General features: G+C 36.8%; 1 protein-coding gene across 4 annotated transcripts in view; it reads right to left on the bottom strand.

Annotated features, from left to right (window-relative positions):
- CKAP5 (cytoskeleton associated protein 5) overlaps positions 1 to 13512 on the bottom strand; it is a 113518-nt gene that overhangs the window by 41812 nt on the left and 58194 nt on the right. For all 4 annotated transcript variants that reach the window (XM_019412339.2, XM_019412342.2, XM_019412341.2 and 1 more), the window contains exons 9-17: positions 11926 to 12030; positions 9346 to 9435; positions 9069 to 9233; positions 8376 to 8504; positions 7642 to 7824; positions 4808 to 4921; positions 4407 to 4517; positions 3359 to 3451; positions 245 to 430 (exon numbers count right to left, since the gene is read on the bottom strand). In XM_019412339.2, coding sequence (XP_019267884.1) covers positions 245 to 430; positions 3359 to 3451; positions 4407 to 4517; positions 4808 to 4921; positions 7642 to 7824; positions 8376 to 8504; positions 9069 to 9233; positions 9346 to 9435; positions 11926 to 12030 — 1176 coding nt within the window. The remainder of the gene's footprint in view (positions 1 to 244; positions 431 to 3358; positions 3452 to 4406; positions 4518 to 4807; positions 4922 to 7641; positions 7825 to 8375; positions 8505 to 9068; positions 9234 to 9345; positions 9436 to 11925; positions 12031 to 13512) is intronic.

Genomic DNA, 13512 nt, shown 5'->3' with positions numbered 1-13512 from the left:
GCCGAAGTCTCAGGCTCAACCGATTGAGCCACCCAGGTGCCCCTCTCATTTTTAAACAGAATATCTTGGCCAAAATAAATTCTAATTATCAGACAACAGTATATTATTAAAGGTAAGGATAAAAATGCAGAATATAAAAATGGTTTGACTTGAGAAGAAAAGGACTACCATTTAACTAGTAACCTTAAATTAACATTTGGGAAAAATCTGGGAAAAGTTGGGGAAAGAGAGCTCTGTTACTAACCTGTTCAGCTGTCCACGGTAACATGCAAGCTTCGGCTATTGCTGTCATAGCTTCTTTTGCATTGTTCCCACACTTTACATCTCCAATCTTGTCCACAAGGCCATCCAAGACAATCTGAGCTGAAGTTTTGGAAAAATTCCCTTTCTGGGCAATCAAAGCAACTATGTGAAGCTTCATCTGCATCACCTGAACAAAGGATAAGCATCATAAAGTTATGAGTAAGCCAAAGACATCGATTTACTTATTTTTATAGCAGCCTGAAGATGTAATACAGGAACAACTAAGAACATGACCAAACTAAAAATGACAAATAAATTTATTTATTTATTTTATTTTTAAAATATTTTTTATTGTTTTTTAAATTTATTTTTTGAGAGACAGACAGAGAGCAAGTTGGTGAGGGGCAGAGAAAGAGAGAGAGGGAGACACAGAATCTGAAGCAGGCTCCAGGTTTCAAGCTGTTAGCACAGAGCCTCATGCAGGGCTTGAACTCCTGAACTGTGAGATCATGACCTGAGCTGAAGTCGGACGCTTAATCAACTGAGCCACCCAGGTGCCCCTATTTAATTTATTTTTCAAGTAATCTGTGTCCAAAATGAGGCTCAAACTCATGATCAAGAGTCTCATGCTCTTGACTGAGCCAGCTGAGCGCCGCTAAAAACAACAATTTTAAACAAAGAAACAAAATAATTTCTATCCTTGTTATCAATTAAAGTAGCTGGGGCACCTGGGTGGCTCAGTTGGCTGGGCATCCAACTCTTGATTTTAGCTCAGGTCATGAACTCACAGTTTGTGAGTTTGAGCCCCCAGTCAACTGCACTGACAGGGGATTCTGTCTCTCCCTCTCTCTGCCCCTTCCTCACTCATGCTCTTTCTCTCTCAAAATAAATAAAATACACATTAAAAAAAATTAAAGTAGCTAAGTGACAGCTAAGAGAGAAAAAACCAAATACTCAATGTTTCAAAATAATGACAATGTTAGCACATTAAAAGTTTATGAATTTAAAAAATTAATTTCTCTATTCTCCTCTCACGGTTATTTGCAATAGTACTGAACACACATCTTGAAATACATAATAAATGATCATACTAACCGTATAACTCAGCATTCCCACTAGTGTTATCTGCAAAAAAACTACAACCCTCATGCACACACCACACACAACAGAACTTGAGAGACTTAAACAACGTGTATACTTTTAAGTGGAAGAATGAAGAAGCTGTGAAAACAATTTAAAGATGTTAATGTGAAGATGCTAGATGTAAGGCACTTGAGACGCCTTTGCCCATAAGTATCTCCCTCTGTCCTGTTTGAATATTTAAATAACAGGAGTTGGTGAGGATGTATAGAAATTAGAATTCTCTTGCATTGCTGGTACGAATGCAAAATGGTGAAGTCACATTGGAAAAGTTTGGCAGTTCTTTAAAAAGTTAAACGCAGGGGCGCCTGGGTGGCGCAGTCGGTTGAGCGTCCGACTTCAGCCAGGTCACGATCTCGCGGTCTGTGAGTTCGAGCCCCACGTCAGGCTATGGGCTGATGGCTCGGAGCCTGGAGCCTGTTTCCGATTCTGTGTCTCCCTCTCTCTCTGCCCCTCCCCCGTTCATGCTCTGTCTCTCTCTGTCCCAAAAATAAATGAAAAACGTTGAAAAAAAAAAATTAAAAAAAAAATAAAATAAAATAAAAAAAAAAAAAATAAAAAGTTAAACGCAGTTACCATATGACCCAGCAATTCTACTTCTAGGTATATATCCAAGAGAATGAAAAACACGTTCACACAAACACTTGTACATGCAATGTTCAGAGATAGTCAAAATGTGTAGCAACACAAACGGGTAAATAAAATGTTCTATATCCATACAATGGAATATTACTCAGCCGTAAAAAAAAGAATGTAGAGTTGATACATGCTACGATATGGGCAAACCTTGAAAAGACTAAGTTAAGTAAAAGACACTTCATTCTATGAAATGTCCATGAGAAGTAATGTATAGAGACAGAAAGTAGAGTAATAGTTGCCAGGGACTGTGGGTGGCGAGGGGGATTTGTGGAGGAAGAGAGAGTGACTGCCGATGGGTATGGGGTTTCTTGCTGGAGTGATGAAAATATTCTAAAGTTACAGAGTGGTAGGAGTTGCAGAACTATGCAAATATCCTAAGAACTGGTGCACTGTACACTTTCAAAGGGTGAGCTTTATACTCCCTCAATAAAATTGTCATAAAGAAAAATACATACATAAAATTATCCTTTGTTACGGATCTAACACATAGGAAGGTATAAGCTCAAATCAAGGATGCTTCTTTCACCGATCTTAGAAGCTGCATAAAGAGGGGTTTTCAACGTGGTGTGTGGGGGAGGAGGCCAGCATGAGAACCTCTTGGCAGAAGAAGGCTTTGTGGTACTGGACGGTATGGCTGAGGTGCTGTTAACAGTGCTAAGGGAACACAGTGTGTGAAGGAGCCAAGGATCCTATAGAGGGAACAAGAGGTGGCAGAATAGAAGCAAAAAAGAGACTAGCGGGATGCCAAAAATAAACCTGATATATTTCAAACTTTTGTTTCCCACAAGGTCTATGAATATCTGAAGAGGACAAGGAAACTTTTCTCCTTTTCCTTCCTATATCACTTTCCTAAACCTCCCTTTGCACGGACGCTTTAGACTAAATAACAGCACTGCAAAATTTCATCTCTATTACCAGTTAATGCATTAAATTATGTGGCAATTTTTCACTGGTAATTTAAAGACCATTTATCTTTTATCCAAACAAATAAGAAACCTGTCTCACTGTTTATCCCTCCCTTGCATATGTGAAGATTAGGGGGATTCCAGGCCTAACTAATGAGGAGAAAAAAAATATATACATAAATTACACAAACAATATAGATAATACTTCCATATATATAAACTCCCAATTACACAAAGGTATAGTTCTATGTTTAATCAAAATGCACATACTCCATTGTTCACATTTAAAGTTAGATGACATACTGGCTGAGTGATTTAAAAAAAAAAAAAGCTAAAAATCATTACCAAAATTCTCTCTCTCTCTTACTCCATAGATGATATGATAGAAATTACTTGAATAAAAGATACTAAAATCTCCAATTAAAAATTACCTGAAAATTGGTTTCCTTCCATCCAGGTTTCTTGGCCAGCATCCTCACTAATGCCTGGCATGGCATTTCAGTTCGATCCATTAGTTCAACAGCCTTGAAGTAAAATAAGAGAATCAGAATTAAGGGTTTAATGATTAGTGAGGGAAACAGGTGACTTGAAGGAGAGAGAAGAATGGAAGCAAGGAGGGTTATAGAGAGAGCTTAGATAGCTTGTTATAGTGCTTTTTAAGTTGGATATCTGATGTACAGTTGTTATAGTAATACCAGTGATACTCTTTTCCCTCCACATTTCAGGTTTCACAAAGAATTTGGTCCAAGGAATGTAACAGTAACAGTTTTCATTTGCCTAGTTTGAGGCAGAAACTGCTTATACATATTTTGACTTATCTGATTTTCCTAAAAACATAGAGCAAAGTAGAACAGATTAGAAGTGGTTAAGTATTAAATTTCAAAGATGTGCAAACTCAGGTCTAAACCTGATGCATGGCACATGCAGGCCTGGAAGCGAGGTCTCCTGCCTCAAGTCCCAGTGCTCTTGTGGTTCCTCCACACCCTCCTCATCAGAATCATAGAGTATATGCCGAAAGGAACTTCCATGCTCCCTTCCAACACAGATTTCTGAAAGGAGCTTCTCACACCAAGGAATAATATCTGTTCTTCCAAGAATCATGACAACAAAGAGGAAAGCAGAGAAAGGGAAGAGGGGTGGTTTAAGTGGAGTTATATGTTTGCCTAGTAAGTTTAATGATTAAATACCATAATATTAAAATTCATCTAAACCTATAATTCAGAATAAACCTAACTTTCTTGAGTAAGTACTAAGTTATGAGCTTATAGAAGCCACAGAAAGCAGATGTTAAAAGATATACACTATGCAGCTAAAAAACCAGTCCCTCCCCATCCCCTCACCCCCCGCTCATCAGAGTTAACACTCTGAAACATGGTCACTGTTTATAAAATACAGCAAGTAGGACAAGTACTTTGTTGATGTCATCACTTCTCTGTAATGTAATGTTCTTTCACACTCAACTCATCCCCATGCACCTACCTTCTGGAACTCCTCCATACAAGCCAGCCTTTCCTTCCAGTTACTGCTGTCTAGAAGCTGTATACAGGTAGCAGGAAGGACAGCTGAAGCTTTTTCTTCACATACTTCTATCTGTAAGATGCAAAAACATTAAAATTAAGAATTGCTTAAGGAAACAGATGACAAGAATGTAAAAATGCTGCAGGCCGAACTACATGAACACTCCCATAGGTATCCTATAGTACCCGAGTTTTCTACTCTACTACCATAAAGGGGAAGGAAGGTCGTCCAAGGCACAGTTTCACTAAGTGAAAAATACCAATTAACTCTATGTTGTAGAACTCAGCAAAGAACTCAAGTCTTCTCCCAGGAATTGACTTTCCGTGGTTTTCTGAGTTTGAGGCATCCTGTAGAATACTGACCGAAAGCTCAGGCTCCACGATTTCTTTGGTTTCCAGTCCTTTCTTATTCTTGGTTCCAGTGCCCCCTGCACCTCCTGACACAGCTGGCTTCCCCTTCTTAGGTGGCCCACCAGCCTAAAAGCAATTTAAAAGAAAGTTAAACCACTTAAGGATTTAGAACAGTGGTTCTTAAGCATTTTTGGGCCAGAGACTCCCTAAAAATTGGATTAAAATGAGGGACCACTCAACCGACCAAAAACCCCTGTGTTTTTGGTGCCCACAGAACTTAACACTTCCAAGGGCAGATAGAGCTCCTGAAGACCATTCATGGGGAAATCTGCAGAACCCCACTATTAAGAACCTTCAATTCAGAATGAGCTAATGAGGTAAATGAAATGAAAATGGACTGGAATTATATGACATTTTATTTGAGAATTAACATTTGATGCCTTTAAATGCCTCTAAATCTTTCCTGCATTAGTAAAGGACAGTTTCTAACTTCTAACATTTACCCCATACTTCACCACAAGGCACCCCAATAACAGAAAAATACATTAACTCACTGTAGAACCATGTAATTTTGAAGGAATAAAGTGGTTGTTATGGCAATGGCAGTAAGTGGCTTAACCATGTTGAAGATGGCCACCTTACTGGATCTTTTTATTATTGTTTGACCTACTTGTATTTCCCAAGTATATGATCATATGATCTACAAAAATTATAACTGTGCCTTTTCCTTCCTTATATTAGCATTGGTCTTACTTTATTCCTTTATTTAATTGTATGAAGTTAGTAAACAATAACGGTACCAGCAGGCATTTTTTGCTTTACTCCTCACTTTAACAGTAATGCTTCTAGTATTTCATCACTATGAAGCATGATGCTGACTTTTGGTTTGCGAAGTCTACTGCTATCTATAGATCTATTTCTAGATATTTAGTCATGTCAAAGAATCCATCTATTTCTATGTATTAAGAATTTTTATCATGAAGATATGTTGAATTTACTATATTCCTTTTTCAATGTCTGAAATTAGATTTCTTTTGATCTCTAAATGTAAGTTTTTTAATATTAATATTGAACCATCCTTATAATCCTGGAATAAACTTCAGTTGGTCACACTTTGTATTATACCTGCTGGTTTCTATCTGCTAATACTGTGCTTAAACATCTCAATTATTTTACTCCAGTTTTGAAAGGTCAGAAGAAAATAGCAGTTTATCACAAGGCACACAACTGACAGTAACATTAACATGGTAACACATATCACTGTTCACATCATTCCTTCTATCTATTTTGGTATTTGTTAAACAATGCCCCAAACCAGAAAGAAAAAATAAAATGAGAGAAGGCCAGACTGTCTTCAACATCCAGACTTCTTCTGAAACTAATGTCATCTTGAACATAATCTAAGCTTTTAAGGTATAGTTAGCAAAACTAAGATGCTGGTTTTTTAATGAAATGAAAACCTCTAATACCTGCTGGTTCATATCAGAAGTATGATTCTGTTGGTTCATAATAACCCGTTAGAAATTTAATTGTTTTCTGGCCGACAAAATAGGAAATTCTATACTTTTTGACTAACCAGAACACCTCTTCTGGATCCTTTTCTATAATAAATAGCACTCTCTGTATAGAGAGGTACCTCAATTAACAAATCTCCTACTTACCTTTTTTTTTTCTTTCACAGACATATATGTTTATTGGCTTAGTAGGTGTATTGGTAATACTGTCCTACTTATCTATTAAAGAGAAAAATGAAGCAGGTTGCTCCCCACTTACTTATTTTAAATTCTTCATAAGAGAAAGTCGACCAGATAAGAAAAGGCCTTAAGGTACTGTGCCCACGTCATTATCCAGAGAGGCAACAGCTGGTGAGACAGAAGAGACTAGCTACTAACCCCCCATTAGAAAGCTGGAAGAGACAGCAGAAGATGAACTAAAGTACAAAGACTGTAGTTAAAAGCACCTGGGTCCAAATACCAGTTCTGCCACTCTGGCCATTCACCAAACGTGTGCCCAGTTCCTGCTGTCTGCCAGAAACTCGGCTATGCATGGGGGAGTGAGCAGTGACAAGATCTTTACCCTTTAAAGTTTACAGTATGGTGGTGGTGGGGGGGTTGGGGGTGTCAGAGTAAACAAACAAATGAACAACATAGATATCAGAGTTGTTAGAGCATGTGTAGAATACTTAACCTTGCTGAGCCTCCATTTCCCTTTCTGGAAAAATAGGGATCTCAAAATAGTTATTTCAAGGGTTGTTTGATGATTACATGAGATTATTTAGGTAAAATGCTTCCCAAATGATGCTTTATTAAATACCAGTTCTCTCCCCTGACTTCATGCTGGTGTTCCGGGTGAGAAAAGAGAATAAACTTTCTACATCCATGGTAGATAATTTCATGCTTAAGAGAGTCCACAGGACAAATGTTCTCTAAAAGAATGCCACATTTGTCTCTAGGCATTTCCCTTCCACACTGTATAAAAGTAACAAGACCTTGACTGGTATGTAGACTTGGTGATGCAACTCAACGGCATTATCAGCAAAATGACCAAAGTGATGTTATTAATGTTAAGTGCTTTGCCATTTTATTTCTTTATTTAATAATACTTTAAGATCACTCAAAATGCACTCCTGTACCTTCATTACCATTTTTAGCTTTATTAAAGTTTACATAACCAAACGTATTGTTGGAATACTCTTTGTTGATGGATGTTCTGCTATATTTTAAATGTGGTAATGCATTCATTTCTCAAATGAAATCATATTGGAAGGATAACCATGAATCCGAGACTCCAACCCTGTCTTACGAAATTCTAACTTTTGAACCATATTTTCCAAGTCATCTATTAACCTTAGTAGCAGGTGCCTTTTTTGAGGGTCCTGGTTTGGGTGCTGAAATGTCCTTTGTGTCCTTATCTCCTGCAGCCCCTGAGGCAGCAGTCCTTCCAGGAGCAGGCTTGAATTCCTTCTTGTCTGCTGCAAGTCCAGCTTTCTTACCATGTACCAGCTCTACTTTTTCTGAACATTCTTTGATCTAGAGAAAGAAATTGAAATGAACATCATTAAGCCCAACTTTGAAATATAATCACTATATTATTACTTAATAAGCTATCTAAACCACAACTCTATGAGAATTCAGTTTGCTTAAGCAAAAATAAACAATCTACTTTCTTACATTTTATTTCTACACAAATTAGAATTATAATAAACATTCAACAACCACATTTTTGATAGAAAACATTCATATTTAGAAAAGTAACTTTTTAGGTATTAGAAACAAATTTATCTGAAAATATCCTTTTCACCTTCTCTAGGGACAGATCACTCAGCTTTCTTTTGTGTTTTTATAATTTGAAAGCCATCTCTACAAATATCACCACTACAGCTTAAGATGAAATTTATATCCTCAAAAGCTATCTTTTCAACACTCCAGATCTGAACCACCAGTGGCAAATTAAATAAATTTCACAAGCTGATATCATCATTTTTATCTTCATGAAATAGAACGAATGAAATCGAAACAAAACCATAATGCACAGAGATAAGATTGTTGTCCAATTGCATTATAATCTGTCACTAACCTACCTTATCAAGCTTGAGTTTGTCCACATCAGCTAAGAATGGATTTACTGCTTTCTCACCCACCACTTTCAAAGCAGTGCCCAGTGCTTCAAATGCAGCATCTCTGACTTCAGGAGCAGAATCATTGATGTGCTGTGGTCCGGAAGTAAGCAAAATGGTCTTAATATAAGATATTTTAGGTATTACTGATTTTAATTCAGATTGATGACTGTTGGATAAAGAATTTGCTTTTTACAGTTCACTGAAGCTAAGTGTAGTTTTCCTCTTGCCAACCAACAGTTACTCTTTCACAAATTCTTTTTGGGTCAAGGAAACCTTTGGTAATCCATTCAGCAAATAAGTGCTTCCTTTTCCTCCTACCCTCTATTTAAAATGCCTCACATGCAAATGATCTTCAAAGACTCCAAATTGTATGCCTGTGCTTGGCCAGATCCAGCTGAACACCAGTATATGGGCCAAATAAGAAACAACGTTTAGCAGTTAGTGGAATCATAAAGCTAACTTGTGCTCTTCTTTGAGAACAGGAACACAAAGAGTACAAGAATTTGGATTCAGTTTCCAAAGCCACAGAGGGTCTGCTCCTCAAAAGAGCATAATCTACAGTCTGAAAGTCAAGTAGTCATTGTACATAATTAATATGGGAAAAAATCTTCCATAGGCATCAAAAATTCCCCCAGTTCCAAAGAGAGTCTATACCTTAAGTAGAGCAGCACAAAAGGGCTTTAGCAAGCTCTTTGGGAGGGTAGAAGCAGTGCAGTGGCGGAAGCTTCTGGCAATGAAAAGAGATGTCTGCTGCTTGATGGTTGGATTTTTATTATCCATTACTGCTAAAACATCCTCACTGATGTTCTGTAGTGTGGTCTTTAAAAAGAAAACATGGTCAATGAGCTTTTCTCAACTATAAGAACAATCAAAACATTACACTGACAAAATTTACTTTAGACAAAAGTGCAAACTCATGCTGTCCACTTACAGTAAGGAAAATTGCATCAATTGCCTCCTGCAGGGCTTGCACCACCTGAGGCTTCTTCTCTTTGAATTTTTCCAAAATGGTTGGCACAACCTATGAAAGTGAACAGCTGGAATATTATTTTGCTGGCAACAAAAATGAATGAGTTACTGACATGACACATGAATGAACCTTGAAAATATGCCAAGTCAAAGAAGCTAGTCATAAAGGCTTATGTATGATCCATTTAAATGATGCCATGAAATGTCAAATCCATAGAGACAGAACTGGATTAGTGGCTGCCAGTGAGAAGTGACTGCTAGTGGGCATAAAGGTTTTTGGGGGAAGATGAAAATGTTCTGGAATTAAACAGTCGTGATAGTTACACAACCTTGTGAATATATTAAAACCATTCAACTATACACTTTAAGAGGGTGAATTTTACAGTATTTAAGTTATATCTCAATACAGCCATTACTAAAGCAATGTTTGGTGCTACCAAAACAAAGTGAACGTCTAAGTTGAATAAAAAGTCATTTTTTTTCTTAAGGGCACAAGAACCTTATGCTGGAACAATTAAGGGTTCCCATTCTGTGCCACTGTAGCAGTGCTTCTCAACCCATTTTCTGCATCTACACCTTAATGCAACCATATAGTCATTTTTATCAGAGTACCATCTCTTATTAGACAAAAAGATTCTCAACTAGGTGGATTTAGGATACGGGAATAGACAGAGTGTGTAATTTCTCTTCCCCTCTAAGATTCCGATATACTTCACCAGACTGAGATGTCTCCCACCCTTTCACTACACTAAAGACAAAGAAATGGTAACTGAAGTTACAGCAATTTTGATCAGAAGGATGTACTAAGTTTAGATCAATAAAGTTGGAATTTTTATAATTATCTTATAAACTATCACTAATTTATTAAATATTTATTGAATACTTAATATCTATTGAGTGCCAGGCACTGTGCTAACAGGCAAATTAAAGTTGTCTTTTGAGGTCAAAAAGATATAGCAAAGCTCAAAGGCATTCAAAAAATATTTTTTAAGATTTCACAGAAGTGATAGAGACCAGAAGGAATTCAGTTTCCATGGAGAAATATAAAAGACTTTTTAATACTAGGAGTTAGTTATAAACTATTGAAAATCAAAATGTTTTAATGGTTATAAAGCTCAAGCATGCTTTTATATATATATTTTTTTTTACCAAAAAAAAAAAATAGCTTATAAATAGCTAAAGAAAGTAAACATGAACTATTAACATGTTTGATATCAAACACTATATATGATCTACTTTTTAGGGGGGGGAAATACTCCGAACTATAAGCTTTATAACTTTAAGCTGCATAACAAAATGTCACAAAGCCAGAATCAGAATTCAAACCAGGCCAGGTAATCAGTCAACTAGGATTTAGTAAATTAAAATGTATCTTAAAAATAGTTTTCTAGGTTAAAAGTTATTATTAAGACAAAAGTATGTTCTTTTTTAAATATTCTAGTAAGTAGCACAAAACTGACCAAAAGCTAATTAACACACCATCACATAAGCACACAAGTATTGCATAATAAATACTACTGATTGCTAGAAAATGTTGCTTATCATTTTATTCCAATTCATGATTTGCATGTTTTACATGTTACATGATTTTACATGGGTTACATGTTAAGGGTTTTATGGACCCATATTTTTATTTCCCTGGTAACAAGCTAGTCATGATGTATTTTTATTTAGTAGAGTCCTTTTTTTTTTCTTCCAGTTAAGTTCTCTGAAATTATGTTCAATGCTATGAGTAAGCAAGCTCCAAATGCCATAACTGAGGTTAGACATTAACTTCACAACATAAATACAAACTATAAGGAGTCTCTAAAAAGTCAATCTAGGGAATCAAATGATCAAGTGGCTAGCAAGTTCAACCCTAAAGTTCAGTATGATCAATTTTCAGGATGCTGAACCACTCTAAGTAATTCAGACCAGATTTAGAGGCCAACTGACAAATGCCCCAGTTAAAGAAAACATCTCAGTTTATTAAAACTGTTATCAAACTTGAGTGCTTCTAAATTTACACAAAGACAGTATATTCAACAAATGTTTTCAGTCAGGTTTCTTAGAATAAATTAAACTGATACACTACCAAGAGTCTAATCTATAGAAAATGTCTCAAGTATGTAAGTAGATTATTATTTTTCAAATAGGAAAATGCTATAAAATACATTTTATATATTCATCTCACTTCTGGCTTTATACTGCCTTTCCTACTTTCAATTTTACTCTGTGTTAGTTATCACCAGTTTCATTTAATCCTGTTATACTACACATAATCTTATAAGAACAAAGCAGGATATTAATAAGTAAATAATAAGCAAATCAACTCAACTAAATATTTAGGTCATATGCCCAATTTTCTATATAAAGCTAATGAATTTAGTTATAACTGACATCTTTATTGAAATATTTTGAGGAATTATGCTCAATTTTAATAAAACTTAATGAAAAATTCACTTTGCCCAATATATAAAGACCTATTTTAAATCCTAAAGCAAACTAGCCTGTCATTCTTGTTAATGTTGTTGATTTGTATCTAAAAAGGAGTGTTACTCACATGTCCTGCATATTGTCCAAATTTCTTCCTTAGTCCAACAGCTAGGCCAGTAAGACATTTTGCTGCCAAAGCCACCAACATGACATTGGTGTCCTTTCCAACAACCTACAAAGGGAGGAAAAAAAAGAAAACAAAATAGTCACAACTCAGGAGAAGGGGACTGAAAAGTTTTTCTTGAAAGAACTCTGTACCCTGTTACGCTAATGGACAGCCAATTTTGCTTCCTGCAAAAGAGGAAAAAGTCTTCCTTGACAATACCAAATTTGGGGGCTTCCCTTCATTCTGTTTAGTCTCTTACCTTAAAAGTTCTACCAATAACATACATTAAACCACAACTTCAAATAGTTAACTCTCCATTAGTGGTCGTCTGGGCTGTCAGCATTGCACAACTGTGTAGGAGGGGACTCCGACACTAGCAGAGAAGCTGGAGGCTTGCTGACTTTGCTCTGGGGCAGGAAAAGCCAAAAGACAGTGTATCTCAGAGGAAAGACACCACAAGGCGGCAGCTCCAACATTTATACTAAAGGAGCACTGGTAGAAACTGCTCTCGGTACCTTCCAGAAGTCCGTGGGGGCTCTAAATTGCAAATGCCATTGCAACCATTCCTCTGAGGGAGCTTCTGGCTTTGCAGCTGCCATTTTAAAGTTCATTTATTTATTCTGAGCGTGCACGTGCGCGAGAGAGGACAAGAGAAAGTTAGTTCACATCAGCAGGGAATGGGCAGAGAGCGAGGGAAAGAGAGAATCCCAAGAAGGATAATGCTGTCACAAACCGAGAGGTCATGCATAACCTGTGCTGTAATCAAAAGTCGGATACTTAACTGAATGAGCCACCCAGGAGCCCCCTTGCATCTGCCATATTACCTGATGATCATCAAGTGTGCATTTACAGTCTCTTAACAGAGTCTCCTCCAGCATTATTTATACTACCATCCCCCTACACTATGCCCCACAAAACCCAGCATTATCAAAGCTCAGAGGTAGTAGCTGCACCTGTGTCAATTAAGCAAGACAGTGACTATGCCTGGGTGCCTTCCTGCTAAGATTTTACTGCGGTGTACTGCTCAAGTCAGTTGGATGTTAAAAAGCTACTTTATTTTATTTTTTAAATGTTTACCTATTTTTGAGGGGGGGAGCAGAGAGAGACAGACAGACAGGATCCTAAGTGAGCTCTGTGCTGACAGCAGAGAGCCCAATGTAGCGCTCAAACTCATGAACCATGAGATCATGACCTGAGCCAAAGTCAGACGTTTAACCAACTCAGCCACCCAGGTGCCCCCAAAAGCTGTTTTATTCTGACATGTCTCAGATCCTTGTTTTTTTCACTCTTCACTTTTTTCCCAAGTAGAAGTAATGCTTCCATTCCACTTTGGATTTTATTTCGTTTCTAAGATCTGATATTCCATAAGTAGAATGCTTCCTTCCAGATTCCCTGAATTAAACAACCCCTAATGGATAGCATGCCAGGAAGTTCTAGATGGCATTTAGCTGCACTCCCTAAATGCTGAGGAGTAAGGATGAAGAGTTAAGATTAACATTTATTAAAAACAAATTAGATGTTATAATTTTATAGGTGCTTTATAATCCA

This window comes from Panthera pardus, unplaced genomic scaffold (assembly GCF_024362965.1).
Source record: "Panthera pardus isolate Hobbes unplaced genomic scaffold, ASM2436296v1 HiC_scaffold_12, whole genome shotgun sequence".
NCBI lineage: Eukaryota > Metazoa > Chordata > Mammalia > Carnivora > Felidae > Panthera > Panthera pardus.
The sequence above is the reverse complement of the archived record's forward strand: the minus strand, read 5'-3'. Positions and strand labels throughout refer to the sequence as shown.